We start from the raw sequence: 18,275 nt of genomic DNA on the forward strand, positions 1-18,275 counted from the left end.
CTTTTATTTTTCTTTCTGTCTATCTTTACCTAGCAGTGCTATGCTATTTTTTTAAGTCTACATCAAACTTTGTCTACTCTTCCACTTTTCAAGTTTCCTTATAAATTTGAGGGATAAATTATATACTCCTGACAATATACTCCTTTATTATGCCACTAGATTTGTCTATGCATCTGTTTCCGCCATAAAGTCTATGCATTCTTAAAGGTACTTATAAGATAGTCTTCACTTTTCCCATCTAAAATATCTGTCACTCGATATATATTCAATAAATATACATAATTACTTAACTGTGAGTTATTTATTTTGCACACTTACTGTTTATATGACTGGATATGACCTATAGGTAATTAGCTGCCTTTAATCAAGAGAGTTTTATATATTTTTTCTTCTTATTCTATCTAGACTAATACAAAGGAAATGTTGAATTCATTCATAAAAATGGCATCTGTGACTTGGGGGTGAAGTATTAAGGCATACTACTCAGTCATCCTTCTCTCAGTAGTAGGCCTCATAGAAATAGATGGGATTAATTGCTTCTTAAATATGTACAACCTTTATGCCCATTAGTCACTTAGCACATCTTTATAGTTTTGCTATTCTAAGCTCATCAGTTTTCCTATGAATTCTTATACTTAGGGGTGCATGAGTGTGGTAATGGGGATTGAAGCCAGGGCATTCTGTCATTCAGCTACACTCATAGACCTATTTTATTTTATTTTTTAAAATTTTGACTCAGGATCTCATTAAAGTAATTGCATGCTGGTCTCAAGCCTGAGATCCTCCTGTCTCAGCCTTCCATGTACTAGGTGTACAGGCGTGCACCACCACTATGTCTGGCTTAAGAGTTCCTATTATTTTTAGCACACAAAAATATAAAAATCAGCAGTTTTCTCATGAGAAGACATAAATAAGTGCCAAGTTCAACAATTCACTTTTACAAGAAAGAAGATGAGTTAAAAATAGTAAGTACACAAACAAAACTCATGCTTGAGATCCAACAAACTACTATAAAATAATGGAAACATATATTCATTTGGAGATTTTACAGAGGCTCCACCCTATCTAGAAAGATATTTAGCTATGTGTTCCACTGTGCCAAGGACAGACTGGTCCTTTCCAGTCACTTACCCTCTGACAGCATGGATAAGTCTCAGTGATGGATAGGCAGTGCGCACTTTCAGTTTATTCTTAAGGATTAATGCATTAACCCATTCGACGTGCTTCTCTCCTCCTTTGACCATGAAAGCAGGAATCCAAAGGACACTGTCATTCAGCATGGAAAGTCTATGCACAAATTTTTCTCTGTCACTCTCATTCCGAAAGCCTCCAAATGCTCTTTGCACAACTGATGGATTCATGGTAATAAAATCTGATTTAGTTCCCACATCTGCAGCAAATTCCACCACTGGAGCTAGATTACACCTGAAGAGGAAAAATTAATGGAGAAATGAAAAATAAATATGAAACATTCACACATAAAATGGTGTGTGTGAAAATAAAAATGAGGAACCAGCATTTTTTTTCACCAGATGGGGATGGGGTAAAAGAAACCTCAAAGATAAGTCACCATTCAGGAATATTGTTCTCAGTAAGGATATGCACTCCCAGTACGGTTCTCAAATTGTCATTTATATGCAACCTGTTGCCTAAAGACATCTTTACTGTTATCTTCACAAAACATGTGATGTGAGTTCATAATAAGTGAATGTATGATCATAAATTCACAAGGGCTCTGTTGCCACACAATAGTCAATTTAAACCATATGCTCTTCAGTAAGTAGGTAAAACATACTGAACTTGATATTCTCATCTACACAACTTGTCAAGCTTAAGTCTTTTCGACAACTATACATATAACAAGATGAATTTGATTTCTCTATACTCTAAGGTTACAGGAAAAGTACAATTCTTTAGAGTATCTTTCACAAACATATTTGCAATTCCTTCTGTGGTCATAAATGAGGGAGAAAAATAAGAAACATGTAGATATATTTGATATGTGTTTCTGAGATTTTTATTTTTTTTGTTTCGTGGTACTAGGGATTGAACCCAGAGACATTCTGTCTCAGAGTTACATCCCCAGACCTTTTTATTTATTTGTGCATTGTGATAATACATCGTTATGAGGTACAGGATGGTAGGGGCATAGGGGCACACATCACTCATTTAGCCCTTCCCCAATTCCCTCCCTCTTCCCTCCTTCTGAAATTCTGCTTAGTGACTGATTTTGATATTTTTGTGAATGTACATCATGATCATTAGGGTGCTTCCTTCTTTCCCCCCTCCAGTCTCCCTCAGTAAAGTCATCTTCTTTACTCATCTAAGATTTCTCCTTCTTTGTCTGGAGTCCCTCCTAGGTTCCATTTTCTCCCTAGCTTGTACATATTAGAAAGAACATCTGACTTTTCACTTTTTGTTACTAGCTAATCTCACTTAGCATAATGTTCTCCAGTTCCATCTGTTTCCCTGCAGATGACATAGTTTTATTCTTCTTTATAGCTAAGTTAAATTCCATGTGGACATATTCCATAGTGTTCTAATCTATTCATCTACTGATGGACATCTTGGCTGGTTCTCATCTTGGCTGGTTCTATACTTTGGCAAATGTGAATTGGGCAGCTATATACCTAGATATGTGTGCATTAGTCTGGTAGTTGGGTTTCCATTCATTTGGGTAGATACCCAGAAATAGAACTGCTTGATCATATGGTAGGTTTGTTTCCATTCTTCTAGGGATCCTCCATACAATTTTCCAAAGTGATTACACTGATTTACAATCCCAGCCGCAATGTATTAGAGTTCCCACTGCTCCATACTCTCATCAGTATTTGTTGTTATATTTTTAATATTGTCATTTTGGTTGAGGTTAGGTAAAATATCTGAGTAGTTTTTATTTGCACGGCTCTGATTACTAAAATGCTGAAATTCTTTCATATATTTATTGGTCATTTGTATTTCTTCTCCTGTGAAGTGTCTATTTAGTTCAATTGACCATTTTATTGAGTTATTTATTTTCTTAGCTGTGTGTTTCTTGAATTCTCTGTATATTCTAGATATTGGGCCTCTATCAGAGAAGTAGCTGGCAAAAATCATCTGAGAAACAAATTTGCACACATAGCCCCTTGATTTTGGACAATGGAGCCAAAACACACGTTGAAAAAAGGATAACCTCTTCAACAAATAGTGTTGGCAAAACTGGTTAACTATATATGCAGGAAAATGTAAATAAACCCCAATTTCTTACCCTGTACAAGAGTTCAAGATGGATCAAGGCCTGGAAATTATATTAGAGACCTTGCAACTACTTGAAAAGGGCATCGATCCAATGCTTCAACACAAGGCATAGGTAAAACCCTTCTCAACAAGAGCCCAAAGGCATAAGAAATGAATGAAAGATCCATATACGACTGCATTAAACTGAAGAGCTTCTGTGCAGCAAAGAAAAAACAAGAATCTCAACAGAGAGCTGACAGAATGGAAGATTTATTTTTTCATGAGAAAGAGGATCTCATTAGATTGCTCAGAATCTTAAGTTGCTGAGGCTGATCTCAAACTTGTGATCCTTCTTTGTAAGCCTTTCAAATTCTTGGATTACAAGCAAGCATGGAACATTATGACTATCTCTGAAATCTTAAGTGATTTATCAAAGCTCTTGCTATAGGGTAAAATATCACCCTTTTGACTCATTTGAGGGCATCCTAAAAGCAGCTTCTTACCCTGTAGGCCATCTGCATCCCTAGGGAGCTCATATGTAGGAAAGAGAGAAAATTTGTGGTTCTGAGTCATAGACCTTTAAGAGAGCCTAGACTGTAGCCTACACTGCTTTTATTCATGCACCCTGTGTCTATTTTTATAAGACGAGTTTGGAAAGCACTTTGAATTAGCCTTTAAGGAGTTTATGATGTTTCTTTAATTTCATCACATTAATCTTTGGATGTTTGACTTAAATAATAGCTTTTAAAAACCCCATTATCTTGGACTTGAGAGAGAGTAAGGTGTTAATCAGATGATAGGTGAAAAATTAGATTTTTAACAAACACAAATTTACTATCTTGGATAAAAAGACATTTTAGTTTATTCAACCTATACCTTAATGAGAACATAATTATGTTTTCTTGTCTTTATCCGCCTTCCAGGGGATAAAAACATAAATAGGTTTTCGGTTTAGAATTTTTTCAGTTTTGATTTAATTCGCTTCTCTGTGTATTTTGCCACATTAATTAACTTCTCAAACAAGTTAAAATTTAATTAAAAAGTAATGTGGGTATTCTATCAAAACAATCTTGTGTCCTTCCTTATCTTTCTTAATTAATGCATCTTATTTCTTTCTAGATCTTGTACAACAAGTTAACTATAATAACACCTTTCTTTTGTCTCTCACTGTTAAATTCTGCAGTATCTGGGGTGAGCTATTAAAAGAAAAATAAAAAATTATCAAGATATCTATAAATTATAGATTAAAGATTATTATTGTCTCAATTTTTTAATCTTTACACACACTGTATCACATAACAAAGTGTTTGTTTCTACCCAAGATCCATACTACTAATTATGATTAGATGTTATTTATTTTTATAACAATAAGTAATTTTGAAAACTTATCCTATAGGTCTGCTCTGAGAAACAATTGTGACATATGAACAGAGGTCAAAGTGATTATCTTCTTGTGACATTCACGAAAGAATGAGGGTTTTATCTTTTTACAGTCCTAAAATCTGCCCTATGTGAATATTAAAAATAATCTAAAATCCTAGTCCAACTTATTATAACATGAATTTTGATACTGTGAAGAATGGGATATTCTGAGTATCATTATTGCAGATACTTCACTTTCTTCATGTAAAATGTCAAGGACACTTGCTAACATTGCAGTTAACATACTCCTGTCAGGGAGGATGGCAGCATGCATATCCTTCTGCTACGTTAATCCTCAGCAATTACTTTCAGAGAATTCTCGCTGTAGAAAAAATAGTATCTTTATTTTCTTTATAAGTGTAACCAGAAGCAGTACAATTGAAAAAAGCAAAATTTATATTGTGCCAGTTTATCTTTTCAGAAAAACATTACCTAATTACTTTACACCTTTAGTTAATTTTCCTTATCACATATGAAAAAGTTCCACTATGTCTGGCAATACCCACTTTTCCAGGATTAACTAGAGATGTTTCTGACACATGGCTGTGTCAGAAATAGTGAGATGTTCATCAGTTAAAGCTGAGTATTGAAGATGAGTACTTTTCAAAGAGAAGAAAAAAGTACCTATCAAATATTTCTCGAGAATAGAATTGATATAGAAGACAAACTAACATATTTGGGGTAATTAAATAACGTTAAATGAGTATAATGGTACCTAAAGGAGAAATTGGACATCAAATAGTAGTTAAATTCATAGGTAGAGCTCTGAGGACTTGAGCAGAGCCCGGTCAGGCTGTGTGAGGGATGGTGACTCAGGTACTGAAAATAACAAGACAGAAAGACACATCATAAAATATAACCTGTGATGGCTCTAGAACTTCAGCTTGTCATTTTCCTGGGAGGGAATATGTATACTTTTTCACTGGGAAGAAAGAGTAATACCACGTCCATATGTGGCCAGAAGATTACTGTGTGTTTGAGTCAGATATTTTGTCATATAATTAGCTGAATGTCACAAATTCAGGGGAAAAAATCCTAAAGAAGCCAAAATAACCCACCAGCTGTGCTGCACTCCAGCCGTTCAGTAAGCTCGTGAACTTCAGAATGGTGCTAGCAGCAATACTGCTGATTGAGTAAAATTATAAATATATTCTCAATCACAAGATTTTCAACTTGCTTTATAAAAACCTTAGAGGTCGTGATATGCAGATGTAACCAGAATGTGTCTCAAGCATTTATAAAGTGACACATGATTACTTACATTAATCTTTTTTTTTTTTTTTTGGTGGTACTGGGGTTCCTGGAAACCTTTCTACCTCTGGGCTACACTCCCAGACCTATTTTATACTTTTTTTTAAATTTGGAAACAGGGTCTCTTAAGCCAGCATGACTGGCTTCCAACCTGCGTGATTCTCCTGTCTCCACCTCACAAGTTCGGGGATTACAAGTGTGCGCCACCACACCCGGCCCAACCATTTTTTGACAAATCAAAAATATGAAAATATACACAAAAATAGATGTGTTGGCTGAACTTTCTATTTATCTAAACTACTTAGTTCTTACTTTGTACTGATTCTCAGTTATTGATTAATCACCTGCAGGAATACAGCTAACTCCATTGTACTATGGACCTTGGAGTTTTCTTCTGTGATCTCACACTGCACATCATGGTTTCTCAGCTACTTATATGCAAATTGAAGTACTTTGATTAAATTTAAGGCCATATAAAATATATATTTTAAAATGCATTTGGAAAATAATCTTTATTTCAGGTATTGATTGTACAAGATCACAGAATTTCCTAGACAAAAATATTTCATGAGTTTCTGAATGCTCTCTGCATTTCTCTTAAGTTATAGTTAACATACTCTAAGAAAGCAGATCTCTCTCTCATTTACTCAACAGGTATTTGTTGACTGTTCTTTGTGCTAATGTGTCGTTAGCTATGCAGCTATTCATACTCTATTGCAATGATATAATCAGTCCCAAATATAATCTTGACAATACTACTAATAATATAAAAAATATAGCACTCACTCATTTAGCCACCCACTTATTCGCCCTGTGGTGTGTTTTATAAATTTGTGCTAGACAAAGAACTAGTCATTCAACATACAAAGGTAAAACAATGGTTTCTTCTGATAATTGCAGGTTGTCACTTAAATTTTTATATAATTAACATAGATTAAATTAGAAAAAAATAATCCTGTATGAATTATAAACAAAACTTTTTCCCCACTTTTGCTTAATATTCAAATGAGTTCCAACCACATAATTATCATCCTTTTTCTCTTTTGACCAATTCCACTGTGACTTTCCCAGTATTGACACTGAAATCCTTCCACTGAAGCCGTCATTACAGATGGAACTACATTTACCAATTCAATAGGAAACAGAGTGTGTCTCTTCATTTCTGCTCCCAGTGGAAGCTTGTGGATCCTGACTGCTCCCTTCTGGCTTCTCAGCTTGAAAAGCCAGGAGAACAAATAACTGTGACCTTTTTACTTAGAATTTGTGGTTACCCTTTCAGACGTGCTAGTGGGGCTAGAATATACAATCTGTCAGTCTCTCTGACTTTCTGAGGTGGAGGTAGTAAGTGCCCAACAGACCTGAACACAGTCATTCTTGCTTAAGGTCAGGAGTAGTATTACCTCTATTATCCACGAAGAACTAAGGTCAAAGTGATTTTGATATATGCCCAAGGGTATACTGTTTATATATAAAAAAAGAAAAATACAGCACAACCTAGTTTAGAATGACTCCATGATGTGAATTTTTAACTAACACTGTTTACACATAGAGTTTGTTTCAGAATTAAAGAAAAAATCTATGTGTGCAGGCTTCACACCAACCTTCATGGAGAAAAAAAAAAAAAAAGAGTGTCAATTTTGACCTAGGTTTTAATCTCAAAGTCCCAGGATTTATTTATTTATTTTTATTTTTATTTTTTTGCGGGTCTGGGGGTGGAACCCAGGGTCATTCAACCTCCGAGCTATATCTCCTGCCCTATTTTTCATTCTTTATTTTGAAACCGGGTCTCACTTAGTTGCAGAGGGCCTCACTAAGTAGCTGAGGCTGTCCGCGAACTGCGATCCTCAAGTCTCAGCCTCCCGAATGCTGGGATTACAAGCGTGCGCCACCACGCCCGGCTCCAGGATTTAAATATATTATACAAGGCTACTCTACGATGATAGTTCCCAAGATCTAAACAGTTAGCACCATATCGATCTATACCTTAAAATGATTTTAAAAATGTCAGTAAAAATATTAAATAACTACTTGTTGAAACTTGATAAGATATGAAATATTTTGTTCTTCTTTATGGCTGAATAGAATTCCATTGTGTGTATTTGCCACAGTTTTGCTATCCATTCAATGGAATTCTATTCAGCCATAAAGAAGAACAAAATTATATCATTTGCAAGAAGATGGAAAGCCCTGGAGAACATCATGTTAAGTGAGATCAGCCAAGCACAGAAGGAGAAGATACATATGTTTCCTCTAATATGCCCAAACTAGGGAACACAAAGGATACCAGTGGGACTCCAGATATTGAAGGGGAAATACTAGCTAAGTTTGGATGGTAAGATAGGAGAGGAGGAAGGCCGGTCTTGATTAATGAGGGTCTACACCTGAACATGTGTAAAATTATGAATAAGACGTGGTTAACCTGGACAACCATTGGTGGGAGGGGGGAAAGGAAAACGGGGGTGGGGGGGAGAGGGCACCAAATATAGTGTAAATGTATACTATTTATGTTCAATAAAAAACTGTTAAAAAAAAAGAAAAAAGAAAACAATATAAAAAAACTTAAAATTTTCAGATCGTGGGCTTAAGAATTATGGTATTAAGTGGTTATATTCCTTGCTCTTGAAATAAACATATGCTAGTGAAAAAAAAAGATATGAAATATAAGATTAGAAGTTATTGAGAATTGCTTTGGCTATTCTAGGTCTTTTCTTTCTCCATATGAAATTCATGATTGATTTTTCTAGGTCTCTGAAGAATGTCACTGGTATTTTAATGGGAATTGCATTGAACCTATATATCAGTTTTGGCAGAATGGCCATTTTGATGATATTTATTCTGCCTATCCATGAGCACGGGAGATCTTTCCATCTTCCAGGGTCTTCTTCAATTTCTTTCTTTAATGTTTTATAGTTTTTTTTGTAGAGGTCTTTTACATCTTGGGTTAGGTTTATTCCTAGGTATTTTATTGGTTTTGAGGTTATAGTGAATGGAATTGTTGTTTTTATTTCTTTCATTGTGGATTCGTTGTTGGCATAAAGAAAAGCCACTGATTTCTTTAGGTTGATTTTGTAACCTGCGACTTTGCTGAATTTGTCAATCAGCTCCAGAAGTCTTTTGGTTGAGTTCTTTGGGTCTTCCAGATAAAGGATCATGTCATCTGCGAATAAGGATAATTTTAATTCCTCTCTTCCTATGTGAATTCCTTTGATTTCCTTCTCTTGTCTGATTGCTGCAGCAAGAGTCTCAAGGACTATATTGAAAAGGAGTGGTGATAGTGGGCATCCTTGTCTTGTTCCTGACTGTAGCGGAAATTCTTGCATTTTTTTCCCCATTCAATATAATGTTGGCTTTGGGTTTGTAGTATATTGCCTTGATGATGTTGAAGTACTTTCCTTCTATCCCAATTTTTTGCAGTGTTTTTAACATAAATGGGTGTTGGATTTTGTCGAATGCTTTTTCAGCATCTATTGCTATGATGATGTGGTTTTGTTCTTGGTTCTATTTATGTGGTGAATAACATGTATTGATTTGCGTATGTTGAACCAGCCTTGTTTTTCTGGGATGAAACCGACTTGGTCATACACATCTTTAGTCAATTAATCTTTGACAAAGGGGCCAAACACATACGCTGGAGAAAAGACAGCCTTTTCAACAAGTGGTGCTGGGAGAACTGGCTAACCATTTGTAAAAAGATGAATCTAAACCCCTATATCTCACCTAACACAGGAATCAACTCAAGATGGATCAATGACTTAGAAATTAGACCTGAGACTGTGAAGTTAGTAGAGGAGCACATTGGTTCAACACTACAACATATTGGCACAAGCAGTAACTTTCTCAACAAAACCTCCAAAGCTCAGGAAATTAAAGCAAGAATAAACAAGTGGGATAACATCAAACTAAAAAGTTTCTTCTCATCAAAGAAACTATCAATAACCTAAAGAGGAAGCCTACAGAATGGGAAAGGATCTTTACCAGCCACCACTCTGATAGGGGGCTAATATCCAGAGTATACAAAGAGCTCAAAAGACTCTACACTAGCAAAACAAACAATCCAATCAAGAAATGGGCAAATGAACTAAATAGACACTTCACAAAAGAAGAGATACAAAGGGCTAATAGATACATGAAAAGATGTTCTTCATCACTGGCCATCAGGGAGATGCAAATCAAAACTACACTGAGATTCCATCTAACCCCAGTCAGAGTAGCAAGCATAAAGAAATCAAATAACAACAAATGCTGGAGAGGATGTGGGGAAAGAGGAACTCTTTTACATTGTTGGTGGGAATGCAAACTAGTTCAGCCACTATGGAGATCTGTGTGGAGATTCCTAAGAAAGGTGGGAATAGATCCACCATATGATCCAGCTATACCACTCCTGGGTATCTTTCCAAAGGGGTTGAATTCAGAGAACTACAGCAACATATGCATACCTATGTTCATAGCAGCACAATTTGTAATAGCCAAAATATGGAACCAACCCAGATCACCATCAACAGATGAATGGTTAGCAAAACTGTGGGAAATACACACAATGGAATTCTATTCAGCCATAAAGAAGAACAAAATTATATCATTTGCAAGAAGATGGAAAGCCCTGGAGAACATTATGTTAAGTGAGATCAGCCAAGCACAGAAGAAGAAGATACATATGTTTCCTCTAATATGCCCAAACTAGGAAACACAAAAAATACCAGTGGGACTCCAGATATTGAAGGGGAAATATTAGCTAATTTTGGATGGTAAGATAGGAGAGGAGGAAGGCCGGTCTTGATTAATGTGGGTCTACACCTGAACATGTGTAAAATTATGAATAAGACATGGTTAACCTGGACAACCATTGGTGGGAGGGGGGAAGGGAAAATGGGGGCGGGGGAAAGAGGGCACCAAATATAGTGTAAATGTATACTATTTATGTTCAATAAAAAAATTGTTACAGGCGACCGAGAAAAGCGGGGCTTAAGAGTCCCGCTAACAACCAATCTCCATTACCACAAAAAGAGCGCCTTTCATAGCCAGAAAGCACCATCACCAGAAAAACAAAAAAAACCACCAGGCTCCAGAGAGAAAGCGGACTGAGAACAGAGCTCAGGGCCTCAGAGGAGACACACGAGCCCGAGGACGCGGCAGCAGCGCCATACTGCCGGCGGCAGCGGCGAACTCAACGGACGGCTACAGCAAGCCAGGTGAGCCGATGCGGAACAGCCAGGCGGGATCTTTCGGCGCAGACAGCATTTAAAGCTCCCAGTGGCTGAGCTCAGCACACGCTGCAGGGATTCAGAGTGGAAATCAAAACCAGAGAAGAAAAAATACGCCAGCCTCATGGCCGAGGGCGTGGCAGAGGCGCCATATTGCCACCGGCGGCGGCAGCAGCAGTGAATTCACCGAGTCCAGTACAGCTACATCTGCGTACTCAAGAACAGTGAGTCAAATTGCGGGCCACAGAGGAGAAATCTCAGTATTGGGCCTCCTGGGACTTGACCCAGTGAGGGAGTGGTGGTGGCAGAGATATCACACCATAGGAGAACGTGCAACCTGGCACCCCCCATAGTTTAAAGCAGCCTCTATCGACTCCCTGGGTCGGAGACTCTGTGATACAACCCAGTAAAGGAGTAGTGGGGTCTGAGATAATACAGACTCGAGATCCAGAGCACCTTAAGTGAAGCCATAGTGACCCAAGGGAAGAACCCAGAGAAGGCACAAACCTCCGAAATCATGGGAAAGAGGAATAACACTGGAGTAATGAATGTGCACAACCCCACAACATCAGAACCCGATAAAACAGAAAATCAGAGATTTCTAGAAGATCAAATCAGGAAAATAACTGTAGAAATAATAGAGGTGCTTCGAAAAGAACTCAGAGAGAGCCAAAAAGAGATAAAGGATGCAATTAATGAAGTAAAGGCCTCAATTCAAAGCACAAACAACCGATTAGACCACATGGAGAACAGAATCTCGCTCTTAGAAGATGAGCAATCCAAAAATGAATGCATAGTTTCTAATCTAGAAAAAAATATCCAACAGCAGGAATCTGACATTGAAGAAATATGGGCCCATCTTAAGAGAGCTAACCTAAGAATAATTAGAATAGAGGAGGGAAAAGAAAGTGATACCAAAGGGATCAACAATCTCTTCAAGGAAGTAATAGCAGAAAATTTTCCAAATATAGAGCAAGAGGTTGATACACAGATCCAGGAAACTTATAGAACTCCCTTTAGCCGGAGAAGAGGATCCCCACGGCATATAATTGTCAAAATGACCAATGTGGAAGCCAAGCAGAGAATCTTAAAGGCAACAAAAACAAAGGGCCAAGTGACATTCAGAGGCAAACCAATTAGAATCACTCCAGACTTCCCAAACCAAGTTATGAGACCCAGAAGGGCTTGGAGTAACATATTCCAAACTCTGAAAGAAAACAACTTCCAGCCAAAAATTTCCTATCCAGCAAAACTTTCTATCAAATTAGATGGAGAAATAAGAAGCTTCCATGACAAACAGAAACTGAAGGAATTTATGTCTTCAAAACCAGCACTAGAGAAATTACTCAAAGAGATTAACTACAAAGAAGAAATAGGTAACACTCAACAGAACCAGAGAAACAAGAGTTTCCATCCAACAGACAATTCATTATTTATGTTAGTCTTTTACCTATCTCTAAGTTGTATTGTTTGCCTTTATTGTTGTTAATTTTTAGGATTTCTAGTTGGAATATTAATATACCTTTAGATATAGCATTTGGAAATATTTTATCCAATTCTATTAGTAACTTTTAACTCTGTTTACATTGTCTTTGGATATACAATATTTTCTTTTATTTTTTAGGGAGTTTGTATATTCTTCTGTTGCCTGTGCCATTGAAATCATATCCAAGAAATCACTGCCAATTTCAATGTTGTGAGGTTTTATGACCCAGATTTTCTCCTAAAAGTTTATAGTCTTAAGATTTATATTTAGGTCTTTTATCTATTTTGAGTTAATACTTGTATATGGGATTAGGTAAAGGTCCAATTTTATTCTTTTCCATGTAATTATTATTTTTCAGCAATATTTAGTTAAAAGATTATTATTTCCACCACCAAATGTTCGTGGAAACCTTGTCAAAAATAACTTGACAATATAGGGAAGAATTTAGCTCTAGGCTTGTATTTAACTCCAATGGTCTATATATCTGCCTTTAGAACAGTACTACACTGTTTCAATTATTGTAGCTTTATATGGTTTGAAATCAGAAAATATATATCTGCTAGCTTTGTTCTTTTTCAAGATCGTTTTGGGTATTTAGAATTCATATTCCATATTAGGATAGATTTTTTTCTGAAAAATAAATATATAAATATATGATAGTTTCACCTAAAAAAACAGAAAAAAATATGCTCTAGTAAGAAAGAAAGCAAAAAGAAATATTGAAATGCTATCTTTAAATCATCAAACACTTGGTATCAGACAAATGAAACTGTTATGTGAGATTATCATTTTTAATTTTGGATAAATTGCTATAATACTAGATGTCAACCACTAAGCCAAGCATGGGAAGAAGGGATGGGGAGAGAATGGGGTGGGGATCGGGTGGTGGCTGACTGGGCGATGTGTGCATGTATGTCTACAAAAGTTTGTATCCCACTATGATGCATGAATACAGTGCACCAATAAAATAAAATTAAAAAAAATTGTTATAAAAAAAAAAGATTAGAAGTTGATGTACATAGAGTATACCATTCTACAGTAAAAAAAAGTATCGAAAATAAAGATGACAAATTTTGTTGAAGATCTGCATTTTCAGAAGTGTAAAATGGACAACCAAAATAAACGCAAAGGCACATGTTATAAGTGCTGTTAAATTTACAATTGATAAACTGCGTGTGGTGGCGCACACTTGCAATTCCAGCATTTGGGAGGCTGAACCAGGAAGATTGTGGTTCACAGACAGCCTCAGCTACTTAGTGAGGCCCTTTGCAACTCAGTGATCCCTGTTTCAAAAAATAGGGCTAGAAGTGTAGCTTGGAAGTAGAATGCCCCTGGGTTCCATCTCCAGTAATGCAAAAAAAAAAAAAATTACAACTGATAAATCTCTCAGCAATATAAGCAAACACAAACAGCACATCTCATGAAAATAACTGTGACTTAACAGAAGTGGAAACATTTTCACAGGCCCATATTTGTTTATATTACAGGCAATGGTGGGAAGAACAGCGTCATATAATTTGTAGGAAAACTCACAGAATGAAAAAACATCAAACTCATGGTAGTAAACAAAGATGTGTTTGCCAAGAAATATGTTAGACTATGCCATTCCCATAATTCATTCAAAACAAAAGTGGAATCCTTGCCCAAAGTTAAAACCATTGCAAAGACATTACTGAATGATTTAGATTATGGGAAAAAGAAGGGGAAACTATGCCAAGGAATGGGTGTGCCTGTTCAAATCAATTATGATGTTAAGTATAAACCTAATAATTATTTGACTTTTGCCACAACCTTAAAAAGTGAAAGGAATCCAGCTTTATTTCTGTCTTCAGATATCTCTAGTGGTAAACCATGTGGGCAGTAGGGTTCTCAAGATAAACTGGTTGACTTTAGGTAAATTTCGTAATCTTTCTGAAATTATAATTCTTCTTTTTTATTTACTGAGTTATAGTTAGTAAAAATGTCTCTGAGGTCCAATTTTTCCATAAATGCGGCTTTCACTGATTTGAATACTACTGAGAAAAAAATAAAATAAATTATTAAATTTTCTATCAAAAATTTCCCCTGGATTAAAAATATTTGCTATATTAGTCTAATTTCTTTTATATCATAGTATTTCCTTTTACAGTCTACTATAAAAATCATTTAAAATATATACAGTAAAATTGAAAAGTATATCAAATAGGAAAGTCATCCTGAGAAACCGTGTGAGAAAACTATAATATTTTTTTGGTACTGTGGGTTGATCTAGGGGGTGTTCTACCAGCAAGTCACACCTCAGCCCTATTTTATCATTAGTTTTGAAACGGATTCTCAGTAAATTGCTGAAAGTCTTATTAAGTTATTGAGGCTGGCCTCAAACCTACAAACCTTCTGTCTCAGCCTCCCAAGTACTGGGATTACAAATATGCACCACCATGCCTAGTGGTAGCTAACAAATATTACGACTCATTTAGTAAGCTATTTTGAGTGCAATATAATTTCTGTCTCCTAGAAACTGGGGCTTGAATGACTGATGAGGCCAAACTGCAAATATGCTGATGATTAAACAAAACAAATTTGACTCCAGGAGCAGTACGGAAGATTTAACATAGTCAATTGCACTTAAAAGAAGATTATGACTTAAATATTATGAAGAATAAGGTCATTCAATTAAAACTTCATAATATGATAAGTCATATAAAAATATGATGATTTTTTATTAGAACGAGAGAAGTCTTGGGTCAAGTACCCTTCTACTTGTGTGTAATAGAGTATATAATTCTCACAATAAGCCTATGACAGAGACACTGTCATAGTTTTCCATTGATAAGAAAACTGAGTTGCAGAAAAATTGTACAAGATTACACAGCCTGTGAGGACTACAGGCTGATTTTAAACCCATGTTCTTAACTGAGCATCACATATCACTAAGTTCCTGGGAATGGAGAGGAAGCACCAAATCCAACATGGGGAAGCATCTGATCACAAGTCAGTTGTATGTGAGCGTGAGGTGGCTGTGACTCTCCCTAAGCATTCCTCCCTAAAGGTGGGATCTTGGATGGAATTTGTCTCAGATGAGAATGAAGAGCAAAGTTTACTCACTGAGTTTGATATTGAAGTAAATACACTAAAATGTGTAAACTTCTTTCTCATGTAGAGATTTATATTTTATCATAAGTATATATGTATATATATACTTATATATAGAAAATTATATGTGAACACATTTTATTGCTGAGGAGACAATCCTATTTAGCCTTGGAACTCAGGTATTTCTAAATATAATAATAGTATGATGTTAATATTTCTGCATCTGCATTAATAATTTATCATTGATATCTGTATTAATATAATGAATTATTAAAATACTAGATGTCTATTAGTATATTTAATAAATTTAAATGTAATATAACTTACAATTATCTTCTCTGATATAAAGCAGTGGATTAGGCAAAGCCTAAAATTAGTTATTCCAAAATGTCAGCTAAGGACAAAAATTAAGATCCCTCTTTTCTACACTATCATTGCCAACTCCAGCATACCAAGAGAAAAGAGCCTCGGGAATCAGGACGAGTCATTATAGTCAGAGTATTTCATTGTAAATTCATTTTTAATCAAACTCAAATTTCACATTTATCAGCTTTCTCCTTGGAGCCTATTGAATTTTTGAGTGGTATAACCAATTATAAGTCAGCACTTCTTTTTCAAAAAAGGAAAAAAGAAAAAAAATAAATAAACAGAGGCCAGAGTGAAAGAAAACACAGGAGGAGTAACTGGGGGAAAAAGACATCATAAACACAAGAATTCAAAAAAGTTTTTCTTAATTAATATTAGTCTAACAGCCAATGGTTATCACCGCATGATTGTGTGCACCATGCAATATAGAAGGTTGAGATTTAACTGCTGGGCTTGACAATAGTGAGGACAACAGCCAATTCTAAATGGCAGAGACTGCATGCAAGTCCTAATAGAGCAGAGAGCTAATTTGTCTGGTTCACTACTTTATTCCCATTGCCTAACAAACTCATAGTTTGTGTTTCATACTTTGAGTGACTCAGTTTTCCTCCTTAATTAATCACCATAGCGGCAGTATCAGTGAGACTCAATAACAATTGAATGTTATATTGTTATAATTCTATTTCACAAACAATCTATTAAAATTTTCTTTTATCTGACTCCCTGTGACATTTTCATTCTATTTCTTAAATTTCTGTGATGTCTATTTCTTCCTTTGCTAATTTTGCATCTTCTCATTGTTTTCACCCAATTGAGGAAAACAACTCTGGCTAACACAGTAGAAAAGTGATTTGTCGTAAGGGTGGTCATGTAAATAAAATCACTAAAATGGTGGTGGTTCCCAAACAGTATGGAGTGATCACTTCTGAAGTTCCCCACCCTCACTGTGCTTCTGACTTCAATGCCCATGAGCTTCTCTCTCACCATCTAGGGCCATCATTAGGAGCACCTGATTCTACTACTTTGCACCATATTCCTATTACTTGTTGCTGGAAAAGACAGAATTAAAATAACTGTTACATTTTTATTTTGAACTGGACAACAGGGTTTCTTTCACATGCCTGGATTAGGCTCAAGTAACGAGTGTGGTCAGTTAGATATCAAAAAGTGGAAAAGTACACTAAATGTCCAATGAATCACTACTTGCCATCAATTTTTAATTGCTGATGGTTTTTTAAAATCTTGATACCAATTATTTTCTCTCTTAAGCCATACCTTACCTTATAGAATAACTTAGCTAATCCCCTGCATTGTTAACAGGACAGGACAATACTGATTTCTAACTCTACCCTCTTATCTAAGTCCCATTCAGTTTCTGAACTCCTTAATAATTGTTCCAATGACACTTCAAATGAGAATATTCAAGTTGGAAACCATTATCTGTAGTGTTCTATTATCTCTTCCATAAACCTCTTACACATCATTTTTAATATTATTTCCTAATACCATGTCAATTTCACTTGTATCACCAAAAGAGAAACATCTGAAATATCTCTTCTTCTCCTCCCATCTTCTCATTCCCACACCTTACTGGTTACCAAGCTCTCCCTCCTACATCTCTTCACTCAAAATATGGCCCTTTTTATTTACTATCAGTATTAGTGTTCAATTTTAATTGTATCTTGCCTATAATTGCTATAATTAAGTGGTTTTATAATCTCCAATATCATATTAGTCTAACCAGTCATCAATATTATGATCTATGAGATTTCAAGTGAATATAATTTAAAATCTGATTTTCAAGGATCTATCTTTCTGCTTTGGAAAGGTATTAGGTTGAATACTTACTGATATGGTCAACAATAATTCTCTGAGTCATAAGACATGAATATCAAGCCCTAGGTTATATAATTTTAACATTGATTATTACCAAATGCTATCTTGTCTTCACTGAGACAATAATAACACAATGTCTATCTCACTCTCTTTATCACTGCTTAAAAATTACTTGGCTATGCCGGGCGTGGTGGCGCACTCTTGTAATCCCCGCGCTTGGGAGGCGGAGACAGGAGGATCGCGCAGGTTCGAAGCCAGCTGCGCTGGCGTAAGAGATCCTGTTTCAAAAATATAAAATAGGTCTGGGAGCGTAGCCCAGAGGTAGAAGGGCTTCCAGGAACCCCAGTACCACCAAAAAAAAAAAAAAAATTACTTGGCTATAAGTCGGGTGTGGTGGCACATGCTTGTTATCCCAGCATTTGGGA

General features: G+C 35.8%; 1 protein-coding gene across 3 annotated transcripts in view; it reads right to left on the reverse strand.

Moving 5' to 3' along the window:
* Positions 1 to 18,275, reverse strand: part of ST8SIA4 (ST8 alpha-N-acetyl-neuraminide alpha-2,8-sialyltransferase 4) — a gene marked incomplete at both ends in the record, with an annotated part of 102,017 nt that overhangs the window by 44,539 nt on the left and 39,203 nt on the right. For 2 of the 3 annotated variants that reach the window (XM_080703532.1, XM_080703531.1), the window contains one exon: positions 1,132 to 1,425. The exons of the other annotated variant lie outside the window; for it this stretch is intronic. In XM_080703532.1, coding sequence (XP_080559658.1) covers positions 1,132 to 1,425 — 294 coding nt within the window. The remainder of the gene's footprint in view (positions 1 to 1,131; positions 1,426 to 18,275) is intronic. 3 annotated transcript variants of the gene reach the window in all.

Source organism: Muscardinus avellanarius, assembly GCF_963383645.1.
Source record: "Muscardinus avellanarius genome assembly, chromosome: 1".
Taxonomy (NCBI): domain Eukaryota; kingdom Metazoa; phylum Chordata; class Mammalia; order Rodentia; family Gliridae; genus Muscardinus; species Muscardinus avellanarius.